At 47.6% G+C, this 18,007-nt stretch overlaps 1 protein-coding gene and 1 non-coding gene across 2 annotated transcripts in view; both read left to right on the top strand.

Moving 5' to 3' along the window:
- The first annotated feature begins 1,282 nt into the window (after window positions 1-1,282).
- Window positions 1,283-1,354, top strand: TRNAA-GGC. The gene has a single exon. It is a non-coding gene; the product is annotated as a tRNA-Ala (tRNA).
- A 10,359-nt stretch (window positions 1,355-11,713) lies between these two features.
- Window positions 11,714-18,007, top strand: part of RERE (arginine-glutamic acid dipeptide (RE) repeats) — a 301,925-nt gene continuing 295,631 nt past the window's right edge. Inside the window, 1 exon segment of the mRNA XM_015411042.1 lies at window positions 11,714-12,175. Coding sequence (XP_015266528.1) covers window positions 11,851-12,175 — 325 coding nt within the window. The 5' untranslated portion in view covers window positions 11,714-11,850.

The following is an 18,007-nucleotide window of genomic DNA, read 5'->3' as shown; positions in this document are numbered from 1 at the left end:
CACCACCACCGCAGAACATTAATAATGTCATCTGGAAGGACTTGTACCCAATAGCCCACAGCCATTTCCCACAATTTTTGTTCTTTTCCGTGCCCATTAAACTCAGAGAGATGCAGAGTAAGCAAAACGTTATCTTTTAATAGTTCGGCAGTGTTTGTCCTGTAAGCCTTGATGCTTCCCCGAGGTCTTCTTTGCCCCAAACATATGGGGAAACCTAAGTAAGGCTGCCATCCTTGGTGGGCTTTAACTTCATTTAGGTTATGTATAGTCCGCCTTTCTCACTGATACTCAGGGCAGATTATACACAAGGCAAGGTAACTCAATGCAGTCGGTAGGATGAGACTGATAGGCAGTGTAATAGTGTGAGGAACTGCAGGATTTTGAAACGGCCCTTGTCTGACTCTGCAAGGATTTATGGTTGAGGCAGCAGGTGTCTATATATGGCCTCTCCGAGGTTGCTGTCTCTTACCTACTGGTCATCCATCTACCAGCAACCGGCCATATCCATCGGTATGAATGGGTCGGAATTTTCACCAGCAGCTATAACTACTGATTTTAAATGTTTATAGTGTAAATATTTTATTGTGTTTTAAACTTTACTGTATTATTGAAGATTATGTGACCCGCCCTGAGTCTGCTCACAGGATGGGCGGGATACAAATACAATAAATAAATAATTACAATGAATAAATAATCTCCCTTGAATGTAGTGGGATTTGCCTAACAAGAGGAAGGAGGAGGAGATTGGATTATACCCCGCCCTTCACTCAGAGCGGTTTACAATCTCCTTTCCCTTCCGCTCCCCACAATAGACACCCTGTGAGGTAGGTGGGGCTGAGAGCTCTTTCAAGGACTGCTCTTGAGAGAACAGCTCTGAGAAAACTTGTGACTCACCCAGTGTCACACCAGCAGCTGCATGTGGAGGAGCGGGGAATCAAACCGGTTCTTCCAGATCAGAGTCCACTCTCCTAACCTCTACACCATACCACGCTCCTAACCACTACACCAAAAGGCCACCCTTCAAAGCAACCTGTAAAAAAAACTGCACAAAAGGGGGACCCCCCACACAAAACAAACCACCCACTGCTGATGAAAAATGATGTGCTTGGAAAGAAAAGCGAGAAATGAGAGGTGTTGATGTTTCTTAGGCAGAGGGCTAAATTAATCAGCAGTCCTTATTTTTGGGGGGGTTGGGTGAGGTTGGGGGTGTGGATTCTTGATGAATGTAAAGAACTTAACTCTCTTCTTCCTTGGGCAGAAAAGATGGCAAGCATGGGGGGGAGGGGCTGTGGCTCAGTGGTAGAGCATCTGCTTGGCGTGCAGAAGGTCCCAGGTTCAATCCCTGGCATCTCCAGTTAAAAGGATCAAGTAAGGTGATACAAAAAACCTGTGCTGGAGACCTGCTGCCAGTCTGAGTAGAATTGATTTTGATGGACCAAGGGTCTGATTCTGTAGAAGACACCTTTGTCTTTCAACCTCTTTGTTCTGATCTGCTCCCTGGCGTGTGTGCACTTTGGCCATATTGCTGAGCTTCTGTCCCCTCTGGGGCGATGCTCGGAGGAGTTCTGGAGCACAGCTTTCATGTTCTACGTACCTCCTCCCCTTCCCCCTCTGTGGAGAAACCAGAATAGCTGCCTTGTTCCCTTGTGCCGTCCTTACAATACTCTTGGAATATTCAGAGTTTTGAATCCTCCTCTGAGAGAAGTCCTAAGAAACGAGATCTCCCACTCTCTCCCTCCCCTTTCCCCAAACATGGCGGCAATGGTTACAGTGAGGTTTTATCACCTGTGTCTTATTGCGACTTGGAAAAAGAGCAGTTCTCTTTGACATCGGGTGTCTCCTCCACTGGGATACTTTGCAGATGGACAGTGGCGAACTCTGCTTCTCCCCAGCTGCACAGGAGCGTATATGTGAGTGGATGTGTCTGTTTGCAGTGGTTTTTGTGGCCGTAGGAATGCATTTGGAGGATGTATGCATTAAAGGACTTTAAGCTTAAACCAGCTGTTAGCGTTAGAAAAAGTTGTGATTTGTGAGTGCATGGCGGTGAGGACCTCAGAATCAGCAACTTTTGGTTATGGACTGAGAAATATATTTATACCTCGTCCCTCATTTTATCCTGAAGTGTTCTTGAGTTGATCGATTCTGTAAAGAGCTGAGTGGTGCCTGCCAAAACTCTCACTTTTAGACTTGGAAGCGTCACATACCATTTGAGTGGTGGCAGCTGTTGCTAAAGGTTATTCTCTGTGGAGGGAAGTTGCCAGTGCTGGGGGAGCACTTATACTGTTCACATGCTTCACATCCAAGCCCTGGTAAGCTTTGCACCATCCCAGGTGTGTGCCTGCACCCACTTTCCAAATATTCAGCCAGATGCATATGTGCACCCATTGGGCAGTTCCTCTCTGGCATTTCCTCAGTTGCTGATCGATTGCACTTAAATGTGTATGTGATGTTGCAGTGCATTTTAGGAGAGGCTTGCCCACGTTCGTTCCCCAGCTCCCTGAATGACTTGCTAGCGTTGCATAACCAGGTCTTAGCACTGAAGGTACCCGGAGTTCTAATACGCATAAGGTGGTGGTGGAGGAGGAGGCAGCACCCACCCCATTACTCAGAAGGGCTTGATTTTTCCTTCCTGACTCATTCAGAAGGAGTTGTAATATTTGAGGATGGTTTTTGCTCCCATCCTGGCATGTTGGCAAGTCGGGGTGCTCACGCTGCTTACAAGGCAGCCGATTGTCTTGCCCCAGCCCTCGTCTTGCTTAGAGATCCAGAAAATAAGCACAGTTCTTTTATCTAGCTTGTAAAGGGTTGAATTGTCAGCTCCCACAGAGGTTGTTGGATTAACAGATGGCACAGTCCTGGCAAGACAAACCAGTCTTACTTGGTCCCTTTAGGGAGGTTGAATTAAGAACCAAAAGGTTAAGGAAATCAGAATATAAGGGCCCTATAGTTCTGTGCCCAAAACTGAAGCATAAATATTATCAAATATACAAAAATATACAGGTATTTATTACAAATTCAATTAAAAACTATCGTTGGGATTCGTGTACATTTTTACTCTTAATTGAGGTTATTACTTGGGCCTTTGTTTTTATTGAATTTGTAATGAATAGATTTATATTTTTGTATATTTGATAATATTTATGCTTCAGTTTTAGGCACAGAACTATTGGGCCCTTATATTCTGATTTCCTTAACCCTTTGGTTCTTACATTCATTTTGGGTTAAGTCGGCCCCCTTTGCCTTTTGGAGAGATGACATGCAACCAGTTTTCCTACTAGTTACGTCGGGGTGGGGGAAGAGGTGGCATGAGTCTCTGTCCACACATGCCCCACTCATGGTAATGATGGGCATTTTGCTAGTTTGATTAATAAAGGCCAGAACTAATCCGGATTATGAAATTCACTGCCATCTGCTTGGCTTTGGTAGGAACTGGGAAGGAACTGCTTGATGCATGTGGGCAAGATATTGCTTTGCTCTGAGGGGCATCTCTGATTATCGGAGGGGGGAACTTGGTCTGCCTCTGTTTGATATTTAGTAAGGAGTGTGAGAAGAACAGCTGAAAATGGAGCCAACCCATCCAGCCACATCCCCAATTAGTCACTGCTGTTTGCTCGCTCACCGGGCATGTCTTGTTAAGGCCACTGAGGATTAGACTGGCAGAAAGGATGCCACTCCCTCGTGAGCTCTGTGAACCGGTGCTTTGTGTACAAGCCACTATAGTGCTCATGGAGCTTCTCTTTTCAAAAGGCCCTCCGATTATTGCACCTTCTCCTGGCAGCAAGCATGCCCTCTCCAGCTTTTTGATGCTGGTCTGTGTCTTTCGTCTTGAATCAGAATCTTGGGCATTTTCCTTCTGTACATCGGCAGACTCCACGTGACATAGATTTCCAGGTGTTTGGGTTCTGCCTGGTATGGTTTTGCACCCATATTCAGCAACACGCCATATGGGAAAGACCACTTTGAAGAGAGGAAGGGCTTTGGGCCAAAGTCTCCCCCATCCTCCGCTCCCAGCGATGCCAAGCCTTTGCCACAGTCCTCCATTGAGTCCTCTCATCTAGGTCTCCAGTGCTGATCGTTATTGTAGGCCCTCTGCAAGCCTATCCACACCAGCAAAATTGGTCCACGGCACCGTAAAAACTGGGAGATTTGTCTTGGATCTCAGACAGGCTTTCTTGGTGTCTGATCACAGCGATTGACTTCTCGTTCCAGCAGGTGCTCGCTGTTCTTTGCAGCTAGCTCAGTTGGGTGTGAACAAGTGACTTTGGGGTCTCTTTTTGCCTCTCGTGTTCTGTGTGGGGAAACTGCAGGTGGTACATAGGCAGCACATCAGCAGGGGGGAAACTGCAACGTCTGCCTGAGAGCCTTCGCTGCCAAGTCTCACCTTTCCTTGGGTGCTGTTTCCTGAACATAGTACTCAAGCACCAAGTGGGGCACATAGGACATCTACCCCAAGCAGAGCCCTGTGTAGCACAAAAGCCGGATCTGTGTGTGTGTGTGTGTGTACACGTGCAAATAATTCTGCTATTCTTTCCATGCTGTTTTGTAATGTCTGCTTTTAAAAGTATTTAATGCCGGATGAATCATGGGAACATCACCTCAGCTTTAATCTAGCAAGTATTTATAAGGCATTCCCCACCCCCAGCTCATTCTTTGCACTTATACGTGCCTTTGAGGATTTGAGCTTGTGGATGCTAACTGTGGCCAGGTGGCTTTAATCAACTGAGTTGAGAGTTCTAGGCCTAATGTGTGAGGTGAGTTCTTGTGGTGGCGTACAGCATTTTGACATACCCCAAAGTGCAAGTTCAATACAGAGAGCTGCCTGGTAAATGTGGTGTGAGCTGAAGCTCTGTGTTCTCAGTAGCGTGTCTTGGCATACCATTTGCGTAAGTTGCATGAACCATTTGGGAGCCAAACTGCCCATTTGTGGGCAGTGCTGAGCTAGCCAAAAGGACCAAAGATCTGACTTAGGATATGGCTTCTTCCTATATTCATGTGTACCTTTACTGGAGAGTCAGTTTGTGGGAGGCTGTGTCCAATGTTCCCTCTAAGCTGTGGAGCCTTGTGAGCAGAAATTCCACTTTGTGAGCTACTGGCGCTAAAGTTGTGAGCGAGTGATTTGGCTGCTGCATCAATTAGTTTGCTCTGGAGCCCTCCTTCCTGAGCTAGGACAAAAATGTGTGAGCCGGGGGCTAAAAAACTGTGAGCAAGCTCACACTAACTCAGCTTAGAGGGAACACTGGCTGTGTCCCCTTCAGCATTCCATACTACAGAATGACCTGCCTCTGGAGGGGGGGCCACCCCCCACCTCTTGGCTTTGGGCTGTACTCTTTGCTGATGTCTCTTAATGCTCCTATGGTGAAGTCGAGGGGTTGCTCGGTTCTAATGAAGTTTTCCCATGAAGCACATATAATCCAATGCTTTTTGAAAACGAAGACTAGGTTTTGCATGCTCCAGAGAGAAGACCAATTGGAGGGACAGATGGATTATCTGTTTCCTGCCCACACAGAAGAGAGTAGGTGTCCATTTACCTCTTGCCAGCACAGGCGAGTTCATCTGTCCTGTCCTTTTGATATGCACAGCAATCCCATCTGGGGTGCACAAGATGCTTGTGGGCTTGACAATTTTGTGCTTTAAACTTGCTCAGTTAGGTTATTGCCCAGAAGAATCTTTGTGTTAAGATCAACCAAAACCATTTATTTTGGCAGGAAAGATCTTGGGGATGCTCCAGGCGCACGGAGCATTCATTCATTATGCGTTTTGAAAAGCCTCTGGATGTGGCTGGTACCCGAGGTTTCTCCGAGCAAATAACATCTTTGGTGGCACGCGTATGAGGTCCCTCTTGCGTATTGTCAGAAAAAATGATTGCAACTACTTCAGGAGAGGGAAGGAGTTGGAATCTTTTCTTCCCTGGATGATTGCTTCGTTCAGGGAAACAGCGCAGAGAGAGAGAGTCGGGAGCCTCAGCCTGAGTTATGACAGCGAAGTCAATTTGTCTCTTTGGATATTGTCACTGTCGGACGTTAGAAACCAACCCGGACTCGGGATTCATGGCTGTCTCTTCATTCAAAAAGAGAATCGTGCTAGAATCCAAGGAGAGAGATTTCAGTCGCACATAGTTGAACTCCCCCTTCTTAGATGTAAGCGTTCTAAGCGGCCTGGTCTTCTGAAACTCTCCGGCTGAATTTTTAAAGCCCTCTGAGCCATTACATTTGGAGTCAGTTCTGTGGGACGCGTTTGAGAATGATGTTCCCTATCATGGAAATTCTCCTGGCCAGTGGCCTGGTGGAAGGCGAGGGAGACAGTGCTTGAAGTGTGGGTAGTAGATGCCTGAAGGAACTACAGGTTGCAAGGGCAGAGAAGGCTATTGGCCTACCGCAGAGGGTTGGGTTGATGTTGTGTGGACGTGCAAGAGGCTCCTCTTGAGTAAGCAGTTGGAAACCAGTGATTTGAAAGCGCTCAACTTTCAGTGGTAAATGAGTAGCTTAATCACCTGAGTGACCGAGCTCTCAAAACAGCTTTCATTAAGGGGACCTAAAATGTCACAGAGCAGCAAGTAAGCTTTCAGGCTTCCAAGAACTCTTACGAAGGCTGAGTGTTCAGTACCCCCCACCCCTCTAAAGAAGCATGGTGGGGGGCGGGGCGGGGGAGCAGTTTGAGAGGAGAGAAAAAGCACAAAAGCCCCCAAGTGTATAGTTTGTAACTCTTGAAATAAGGGATAGGAAGTGTTGAATCTGTTGGTGCATGTCAGGAAGATGGGGCATTGTTTGCACCCTGTTGTTTGGAGAGCTTAGTCAAAAAGTGGGCCTTGTCATGGTGCGCTCATGAATTGAAGCAAGATGCTCGTCAATTGAAGTGAGATCATTTGGGGAGCGAGAGGGAGTCCTTTCTTCCTCCTCTGCATGCTGAAATGTTCTGCCTGTGTGATGTAGTTCCATATTAAATTTGCCCCTTGAGTCCTACAATGGCACAGTATTTTCCGTCAAGCTCGAATTGCTTGTTGAAGTGGCTACTTTATGCATTCAAAACGTTGACTGCTTTTGGTTCACCCTTCCCCCTTTCCTACTCTCTTTTGCTAAATAAGTTGGCAAATGTTGCCTGCCAGCAGTGTTTTGCACAAAAGATGAAACGTAGAGAGGGGAGTGGGTGGCTTACTAACCATTTACTTTGCCTGCCCCTTTTTTGTTTTCTTGTAGAGGACAGACTGGGGTGAAACGGGCCCTGCACAGAATCAGAGTTGGAAGGGACCTCCAGGTTCCTTTCCAAGTCTGTGATTCTATGTGGAGACCTTCGTCTTTTGTTACCTACAGTTCTTCTGGAGCTTGTTTAAAACTGGAAACTTCTAATTGGAAACCAGAGAATATCCGACTTTGCAGGCATGGGGAGTGGTTGATGTGCAGCAAATGGATGGCTATCTTCAACTGGACACACTTTCCTTCGTGCTGAAAGGGGAGCAAAATCCTTTGCCCTAGTATGCTTATGAACACTGTAGAACATTATAAAGTACAGAGAGGCACCCTGGAGCCCCTGGAATTGAATCCATCCCAGAGGGCCTTCCTCATCTGGCTTGCAGCAGAGCCCCCGATAGCTCTTGCAGCAGTTTCAAAGGGCTCTTTTACTTCCCCCACACAATAAGAACAGCAAGAGAGTCTCTACTGGAGTTCTGCCTCTACATCCCTCCGCTTTTGAGTCAAATGGGAAAGGGGTTCTTGAGGTGGAGGATAAGGAGCAAGCTTTGAGTGGAGCCTCTGTGGAAGAAGAGCCCTTTGCCAATAATGAAAGCGAGGCTGTCCAGAGTTAGAAACAGTGTGGTGTGAGGCTTACAGTGCCAGTCTGCAGCTAGGGGAGACCCAGGTTTATATCTCCACTCTTGCATAGCTCCCTGGGTGACCCTGGCCAGTCACACTTGTTCAGGCCGTCATGCCACACAGACTGGCTGTGAAAACAAAATGGAAGCGAATTATCCTGAGCTTCATGGTGTGTGTGTGAAGTGCCGTCGAGTCACTTCTGACTTCGCAGCAGCCCTATGAATTCATGACCTCCAAAATTCCCTACCGTTAACAGCCTTGTTCAGGTCTTGCAAACCGAGGGCCTTTGTGGCTTCTTTGACCGAGTCAATCTATTTCATGTTGGGTCTTCCTCTTTTCCTGCTGTCTTCATCTTTTCCTAGCATTTTTGTCGTTTCCAGTGACTCTTGTCTTCTTATACTGATCTGACCAAAGTATGATAGCCTCAGTTTACTCATTTTAGCTTCTAGGGAGATTCCAAGCTCGATTTGATCTAGAACCCACTTATTTGTCTTTTTGGCGGTCCGTAGTATCCGTAATACTCTCCTCCAACACCACTTTTCAAACGAATCAACTTTCTTCCCTGTCAGCTTTTTTCATTGTCCAAAAGCTTCACGGAGGGTGGAACAAAAATGTGACAGATAAGGGGAGGGGAATGTATGTGCAAGAGAGGGCAGCCTGGGAATTTTGGTTCTGTACTCTTTTTGTGGGCTGCGGTGGCTCAAGTGGTTAAGACACTGAACTGCAGACTGGAAGGTCGGTAGTTCAGCAGTTAGAGACCTGAGTGTCGCTTGACGGAGTGAGCTCCCGTCTCTGGTCCCAGCTCCTGCCAATCTAGTGGTTTGAAAGCAAGAAATTGCAAGTAGATAAATAGGTACCACTTCGGTAGGAAGGTAACAGCGTTCCGTGCGCCTCGGCATTTAGTCAGGCTGGCCACATGACCAGGGAAACATCTTTGGACAGCGCTGGCTCTTTGGCTTGGAAACGGAGATGAGCACCGCATCCCTAGAGTTGGATTCGACTGGCTTTCAAGCAAGGGAAACCTTTACCTTTACTCCTTTTGTATAATCACCTCCGCATGTCTCTTGATTGTTACAATCTTCAGCCTTGAGGCTTGGGCAAGGAATGGCAGATGAAGGTCCAAGACCTTGAACAAAAAGTCATGGCAAGAGCTGGATTTGGAACCTGGGTAGCTTCCACACGTGCACACACACCCTTTATGTTGCTGGGTTCATAGCCAGTAAAAACAGGCAGGAAATCTGGATGGGGACTCTGGTCTGGCAGGCAGCCGTCCTCAATATTGGAGGTACGTTTTGGCTGGGCAGACTTGGGTGTTACCACATCCATTTCCCACTCAACAGCCTTGTATCCTTAAGGCATCCTTTCTCTTCCTTTACCACCCTCTCTGTGCTATGCTGTAGATAAGCTAATTTGCTGTCAATCCCTTTCAATCTCTGCTCATGCTGATTAAAGAGATTTATTTAATTTATTATACCCTGCCTTTCTCCCCAATGGGGACTGAAGGAGCTTACAAAGTTCTCCTCTTCTCTTTTTTATCCTCACAACAACCCGGTTAGGTAGGTTAGGCTGGGAGAGGGTGACTGGCCCAAGGTCGCCCAGCGAGTTTCCATGGCACAAGCAGGGATTCAAACCTGCGTCTCTCAGATATTACTCCAACATTTGTAACCACTGCACCGTACTGGTGAGTAAGGTATTTGCTTGTGACACTTACACGCCCTTTCCTCCCATCACTTTATTGTGTCTTGCATCTCACCTTTCCTCGGAGGAAGCCAGGGTTGGAGGCTAACAGAAATTCTGCATGTGGAAACGGGAGCAGGAAGGCATGAGACACGTGCGAGTCGTGCGGCAAGCTGGTCTTCTGCATGTCCCAGCTTAACGTAGGCTAAAAGTGACATCACGATCCAGCCAACTTCTGCCTTTTATTTAACATTTCTGTGCTAGATCCATGCAGAAGTGGTAGCAGATGGATAGTCACTGGAAAAGCTATTGCCTGTGAAGGCCGCGTCTTGCCGAAGCCAAGAGTGTCTTGCAGTGTGCGTTTGCACATACGCACTCTCCAGCCTCCACTTGAGAAATGTGCTTCTAGATGCCTTAACTGGTGCAACATTTCTGTTAGCCGAAGACGATCCACAGGAGCAGCTGCCAGCAATTTTAGGCCCGTTTCAGGGTCTGCTGGCTGTGGTTCAAAAAAACATGTAATGTGCAACCTGTCAGTCCAGATTGCTGGTCCTGCGATTGACAGGGAAACAGTCTTTGGGTCAAGACTCCATTTTCTAACCAGAAGAATGGGAGGCTTTAACAATATGTGGCAGCACACCCTTATTACAGCCGTTCCCTTGCCTGAAGATGGGCAGTTTTATGTAGCTGGTAATAAGGGAGGCTGTCTGTCTCTCTGCAGAGGTAAACTTGTGAAGTGTTCCATTCCCCGCGTGGGCCCCCCCCCCGTGGCAGAGGAGGGAAGAATGTGGCTGTCTATGAGAAGTTTGTGAGCACGGGGATCGGCATTGTGGGTGGTGTCTGGGGCCATGTCCTCAGGCATTCTGCAAATGTTTCTCCCAAACTTGGAATCCAAACTGTCGGCAAGAGAATTCGGTGTCCTGAAAGCCTCTTCCGTTGTGTGGGTTTTGTTTTTCAAAACAAGTTTCTAGTCCTGGTGGCTACAACAAGATAGATGAACCTCCATGTTCAGAGGCAGTCAACCTCTGAATCCCAGCAGCAAGAGGCAATGTCAGGGGAAGGTCTTAGCCTGCATGCCTGTTGTTTGGCCCTTCAGATTGGCCACTGTGTGAGGCAGGATGCTGGACTAGATGGACCACTGGTTTGATACAGCAGGGCTCTTCTGATGTTCTTATTCAGTAAAATGCAGTGCTGACTACATATTCTGATGTATTGATATTTCACAACAAAGATCAAGTAATCAAGTGCCCGTCATCGTGACAAGCAGGTTATGCATGTAGAAGGAGAGCCCCTCTGTTGTTGGTACTTTAGAAAAGTGTGTAGGTGGTGTTGGTGGGGAGAATAATAGTGTAGTTCCTTTATCAAGGAACTCCACTCCAAGCCCTTTGCTTTCTTGTGGTCTGTTGATTTATTTGTGTGTGTGTGTGTAGAGTTTGGTAGGATCCACTGAGAACCAAGTGAACCCCAGTTTATATTCCAATCTAAGCCCATCGATTTCTTGTGGTCTGTTGATTTTGTGTGTGTGTGTATATGTGGAATCCACTGAGAACCAAGTGAACCCCAGTTCATGTTGGCTGTCTTCATCACCTGCATCACTTTGCCTTTGGTTTAATTTCCTGGCCACCCTAGTATGAGAGAGAACCTGGGAATTATCTCTTCTCTTTCTCTCAGCATTTGGTGTTCTTTTTTTGCTTCACAGCAGATGATAGATCAAAGCTACCTGTGTATGTGTGCGCTGTGTTCCCTAGCCATGTATGGCTTGGTTTTGAAACCCAAGAATCGCTGAAAGCAGCTTTAGAGGCCCAGGAGAAAAATGTTGATATGCATATCTGGACTCTGGCAGATAGTTCAATCAGTTGGCATTAATTCATTAAAGAAATTACCATTAGTCTTCCGTTTCCTCTGAGCTGTTCTGGGATCAGATTTTGGCTGAAAAGTGGGATTAAAATTATTTTTTTTTAAAACCAGTTGATCTATAGGTAGAGCTTGGACCAATGGGGGGTTGTGAGACTACAGTTTGGTTAGGAGCATATAGCCCTGTTCCCATTTGGATGTGTTGTTATGGTGACTGTGTGACCTTTTTAACAGCTTAATCCAATGTAACTTTGATGTGTTGACCAAAAAGCCCTCCCCACCATCTCCCTTCCCAAATGTGCAGGCATTGCAAAACAATTGCGATGGTTAACGTTTCCTCTTTCTCCCTTTTCTGTTTTCTTCCAAAGAGCCTTTTTAGAACGCTGGGGTTGCTGGAGTGGTCGAATTTTCCCTGGAATTGAGTGAGAAATTCAGAAGACTGAAGCCCAGGCTCACTGTCTACCTTTCACGGAGGCCCAGCCGTGAGAGGACAGAAGAAGGCACGTGGCGAATCATGACAGCGGACAAAGAGAAGGACAAAGAGAAAGAAAAGGACCGGGACAGAGACCGGGACAGGGAACGGGACAAGAGGGAGAAGGTGCGGGAGAGCGAGAACTCGCGGCCTCGCCGGAGCTGCACCCTGGAAGGAGGGGCCAAGAACTACGCAGAGAGTGACCACAGCGAGGATGAGGACAACGACAACAACAGCGCCACCACCGAGGAGTCCACGAAGAAGAACAAGAAGAAACCTCCCAAGAAGAAATCACGCTACGAGAGGACAGACAACGGGGAGATAACCTCCTTCATCACAGAAGACGATGTTGTCTACAGGCCCGGAGGTAAGAGAAACGTCTTCAGAATCTTAGCTCTGTGTTTTGTGTAGCTGCCGAGGTTTTCTTGGTTGAGAATAAAATGCAAGAGCGGTCACTGATGGAAGGTGAAGCTGATTTTGCATTCTCTTTCCATTGCCTTGACATACCGAAAACTCAGTTGTGTATCTCCCAAACTGTTTAATGTGCGAGCGTGAGGGAATATAAGCAGCCAAAATAACAGGCTATTTATCTCCCTCCTAAACTGTGCCCAGCTTCTGCTGACTTAAGGTAGCCACCTCTCTCTGCCTTGTGTCGGAGGCTGCCCCGATTCCATGACTAATCGTAGCTCTTCTGTTTTCTCCAGAATGTGTATATTTATTCTTGGATTCCCTTATCAAAAGAGCAGGTTTACAAGCCCCTACCATATTTGTCTTCAGCTCCTCAGTTAAATCATTGGCATGCTGGAGCAGTGCTGCGAGAAGGAAAGACTGATGTGTTTTCAAAGGGAGAGGGGGAAAAACACCCATGGAAATAAATGACCAGAAACAATTTTTGTAGCGTGTTGTGTTGGTAGAATACTTAAGGCTGCATGCTCTCTTCTGGACACGTTTACAGCTCTTGGTTTTAAGCTATGCATACAGAATTGTGCTTGAAGGTGTGTTGGAGGTGCATGGGAAGCTTGCTATCACTGCAGGTACAGTAGGGTAGTTAAGAGATCAGAGATTCTTCCTCCCCCAGGGTAGACTCCTACCTTAAATTTGGTAAGCACAGCCTTGCAGGTATGTCTAGAAAACCTGCAGCCCGACCAAAAATGTTTGGTAGCCTGCCTTTTGAAACATGGCAAACCTTACCTGCCTGGTGGCTTCAGGAACAAAAAACTCGTTTGCCAAAAGTAACCTGGGCAAGCATTTGTGTTTCAGTTAACGTGCCATGATGTGGGTAAACTAGTCCTTAACTAGCATCAGATCCTGGTTATCTCCAACAATGTGCAAGTTCATCCCTTATCCTCAAGAGGGGAATTAGCTGTAGGGTTTGGGGTTCACAGTCCTCAGCTGTGCTTTCGAGAGCCAGTTTGGTGTAGTGGTTAAGTGCACGGACTCTAATCTGGGAGAACTGGGTTTGATTCCCCACTCCTCCACTTGCACCTGCTGGATGACCTTGGGCAAGCCATAGTTCTGGCAGAGCTGTTCTTGAAAAAGAGCAGTTTCTGTCAGAGCTCTCTCAGCCCCCACCTGCCTGACAAGGGTGTCTGTTGTGGGGAGGGGAAGGGAAAGGAGATTGGAAGCTGTAGTGCCACGGCCAGGCAGTACCACCCCAGACCTCAACCACTTTGTTGCCACCCGGCAGGAGGTTGGGCTGGAGGACTGACAGGCAAGGCACTCTGACTAAAGTTAACAAAACCAGGAGTCAAGTTCTTCTTGCTCCTTATCCATGATAGGCTGCCACCAGACCTGCTTCGTCCAGGACCGCAAGGCACAGGTCAACCTTGCTTCCTTTAGGACTTTGAGCAGAAACCCAAACTCTCTCCAGAGTCAGGAGTTCCACACAATTGCTATTGGTAGGGCCACAAAGCCAACTAGAAAAATCCTTCTGCAAACCCCCAGACTGAAACACACCACACAGGTATGTAATTAAACGTTTTCTTTTAAGGTGCAAAGCAATACCAACACACTGTGCAGAAAATAAAAAAGATTTTTAATATCTCTAGCTTGGATATTATCGCACCGGTGTCCACAGTATTTCTTGCAGCATAAAGAAACAATCTGCTTTCAGCAGTCCGGCAAGGCAGATCACAAATCTCAATTCCTTTAGCAGAGGTTCAGGGTTTCACCCCAACGGAAAAACATTAGCACCCTGTAGCATACCCAGCTCAAGAATGTAAGCTAAGCACTGACTTCTGCAAGGAACTGCATACAATGAACCACTAAAAAAAAAAAATACTGCCCCCCCCCCCGTTACTACAGAAGCTGCTCTGAGGTGCCAATCCAATAAATCCAATTTCCTCTTCTCCTCCTCCTCCTCCTGCTCCTCCCTCCTCCTCTCCAAACCGTGATAGAGTTGAGCTATGTTGTATCTTCCCTGGCCATTGAGGGCGAAATTCTAATGCTGAGCTTCAAGATTAATGATTTGTATTCTTTTCAGCCATGACTTGGAATTTCACTGGTAATTGACCACTCATGGCAGGGATCCAAACACAGGTCAGTGCTGGAACAGCCTGACTTTGGGGTCAGAGGATCAAGAGCTCTTAGAGCAGGTTAAGAACACCTGTTCAGGCTTTCAGCCGTGTGTGGTAGTCACCTCTCCCCCCACCCCTTTCTTTTTATGTGTGAGGAATCGGGCCTAGAATTAAGATAAGGCAGTGCCGGTTCTCTAAAACCAGCAACAGTTATGATAATTGCTTTGGGAGGAGCCCTGGCCCAAATTTTCTTCAAGAGGCTCTTCCCATATCCGCTGCAAATCATTTCTAATAGCAGAATAATTTAGTTTGCCAGCTATACTTGATGGGTTAGTGTTCACAAAGGGGTGTGTGTGATTGGGCAGTTTCCCCCTCCATTCTCTCTTTAACAGAATGCTTGAATCTTCATGGGCTTCAGAGGCCCTTTACCTCCTGTTCATTAAAAATCAAAAATCCCTTCAAACTGCCTTCAGCGTTCTGTGCCCCTAGACAGCAGAAAGCATGTTCAGTCCTCATCAGGCGGCGTACCTAGGGAGCCCCTGAGTGTGCACAAACTGTCCCCCTGCCCCGAGTGGCCCCATTTCAGTGCCCGGACCCATCACTTGCTGCTAGAGGGAATGGTGGTACGTTAGCTTTTCAATTTGCCACATGTCCGGAAATCTTTTCGTTTGTTCTCATGTGTCAGGTTTGAGAGGGAGGTCCCCGTTATTCCCTGTCTTGCAGAGGGGGGCCTGATTCAGCATGAAAGGCTGCTTGGGTGTGGCTGTAAGGAAACCCACAGGGGGTGTCACATGACACACTTCTTCCAGTAATCTTGAGGGAGGAGGCAAGACCCCTCAACTGTAAGGCAAGTCCTGTGTGAGGGCTCTCACTTGATAGATGGTGAGGGAATCCCCGTGGAAGAAGAGAGGTCCTCTTCACGCTGTAGCAAATTTGAGAAAAGCTTTGCGGCATCTGACGGCAAAAGAGATGCAGATCTCTGTGCTCTGGAAAAGACTCCAGGTCCTTCTGCTGTTCCTTTGGTGAAAATCAGAACAACATATCTACTTCGTTGGTGTTGCGCCGGCATCCACTGAGAACACTCACACTGGACAGGTGCAGTAGAAAAGAGCAAGAGTCCAGTAGTGCCATAAAAAGGTAAAGGTAAAGGTTCCCTTGCTCGAAAGCCATTCGAATCCGACTCTAGGGTTGCGGTGCTCATTTCCGTTTCAAAGCCGAAGAGCCCGCGCTGTCTGAAGACGTTTCCATGGTCATGTGGCCGGCATGACTAAACACCAAGGCGCACGGAACGCTGTTACCTTCCCACCGAAGTGGTATCTCTTTATCTACTTGCCATTTCTTGCTTTCGAACTGCTAGGTTGGCAGGAGCTGGAACTAGAGACGGGAGCTCACTCCGTCATGCGGCAACTCGGGTCTCGAACTGCTGAACGACCGACCTTCCACAGCCTGCAGTTCAGCATCTTAACCACTTGAGCCATAAAGACTAACAAAAATTGTAGCAGGGGATGAGTTTTCGCGAGTCACCGCTCCCTTCTTCAGACTCATGGAAATTCATACCCTGCCACAAATTCTGTTGGTCTTCAGGGTGCTCCTGGACTCTTGCTCTTTTCTGCTGCTACAGACAGACTAACATGGCAACCCATCTTGATCTGTCTCCACTAGACAGCTGGCGAGCGTAGGTGGCTCATGCTGTGATCCGCTAACAGAAGATGCTTCACTGAGTGGGGTCTTTCATTCCGCTTTTTTGTGGACCCTCCATAATGCAAAGTGAACCAGGTGAGAAGCTGGTGCTTCAGTGCCGTTTGGAGGAAGAGAGTTGGTGATGGAGATGGATGAGAAGAGGCAGGAGCTGTCCCGGCAGGGCTGTGGACTCTCCCTCTTCTGACCTTTCAGTTGTTCGGAATTGGTATCATTTCAGGGCTTCGTTGGAGTTGCTTCACTGTGCCTTGGCCTCTTAAGAATCTCTGTTCTTCCTCTAACGTTTCTAGACTTTTACATTCGGACTTGCATGAGCAGTGATCACAGGCCAAGGAAGAGCAGGTGGTTGCCTAAATGTTTTTAATCACCCCACAAAAGTTGTGTGCCTCGCAGTACCTGCCCCTGTCATGGATACTGTGGTGCTGTAGTGGTTAGGGTGCTGGTCTGGGCCTGGGGAGACCTGGGTTCCAGTCCCTGCTCTACCACAAAGCTCACTGGGAAAACCTTAAGCCTGTGACACTTTCCTAGCTTACCTCAAGGGTTGTTGTGAAGATGAAATGGAGGAGGGGAGTACCAGGTGTGTGCACCCTTTGCTCCTTGGAGGTGCCAGGTGGTCATCTTGTCCTTTCAGCTTGGACACTTTCCATCTTCGCACTGTGTCGCTCCCTCCATCCCTCTCCTCCTCTGTCTTCTGCACATCCTCTCACTTTGTTCTCTGTCTCGAAGGTTCTTTACCTGCCTATCTGCAGTCAGATATGGAGATGGGTGCTACTTTGCAAGGTGAGAATTGACCACACAAGAGACACTGGAGGGGCATGCAGACCAGTCTCCAGCGTTGGCCTGGCTTCTGACTCAAGGAGTCTCTTGAAGTGTTTGGTTGGGAGTCCCATCCTTTGATGCCCTGGTCTTCACGTGATTACAGTCCTGCTGCAGTTCCTTTCTGCTTGGGCAGAAAGACAGAGGTGGCCATTGTGGTCCATTACAAAATTCAGAACATTTAGAACCGGCCAAAAGAGCACCAAGCAAGCTCTTGAGTTCTCCAGAAATACTCATCGGGCTAGATGCTCAAAAACGAAGGGTTGGGGGAGGAAGAGGGCAAAATCTTTGGGATTTTGGTGGCTGAGAGAAAACCCCCCGGACCGAGCTCAGCTGGGTCGCTCCCTCTCCCTTCTTTCCTTTTCCTTCCTGGAGCTGAGCTCTCCCTTTTTGGTCTCCAGCCGGCTAGCGCATCTCGCCCCCCACCAATTTCATCTGCCCCCTGTCTAATTCAGCTTCCATTTCCCCTCCAACCCCATTGCTCCTGCTTTTGTCAAAATAACTCTGTCATGGTAGCAAATTGATTTACTATGCCGCACGTGTATCCAGATTTGCTTACAGGCTGCTTTTTCAGCATGAATGAACCGGCGGCATGAGCACATTTGATCCCAGTTGCAATGATTCGCTACCCTTTGCTGTCTGTCAGCCGGTGTGGAGGTGCAGCCCTGTTGCATGGATCATCACCTGGGCTGTAGCAGGGTTCGCTTTCTGCATGATGTTCTTATCCATGCACCATGGTTACTGGAAAGCTTCTCTGTCCATCTGGATACCCATTTTGTTCCGCTTGTAGCACTGGCAGGCTTCTGCTAGGTCCTGTGAAATAAGCCAGAGCTGTCTTGCAGCTAAGGGCCATTTCACACATCATGTTTTGTTCAAGTGTATATGTGACACTTTTTAGTGGAGACCAACAAATGTGTATTTTGCGGGCATGTGCATCGGGGAGCTGTGATTGACTGCATCTTCCTATTGAATGCACATTCGCTGGCAAACCTGGGGTCATCGCTATGTATTATCTGGAATGGTCGAGTTATCCTGCTTCGGAGAAATATTTATTTGATTTACCTTTCACCTTGCTTCCACAGTACAGCTGGCAGTGGTCAAATATTGTCAGTTGGCTGTGGTCAAACATGCCTAGAACGTCCCTGCAAACATGGCAGCTTCCCTTGCTA

The sequence above is a fragment of the Gekko japonicus genome, unplaced genomic scaffold (genome assembly GCF_001447785.1).
Source record: "Gekko japonicus isolate JY-2015 unplaced genomic scaffold, Gekko_japonicus_V1.1 scaffold450, whole genome shotgun sequence".
In the NCBI taxonomy this organism is placed as follows: domain Eukaryota; kingdom Metazoa; phylum Chordata; class Lepidosauria; order Squamata; family Gekkonidae; genus Gekko; species Gekko japonicus.
The sequence above is the reverse complement of the archived record's forward strand: the minus strand, read 5'-3'. Positions and strand labels throughout refer to the sequence as shown.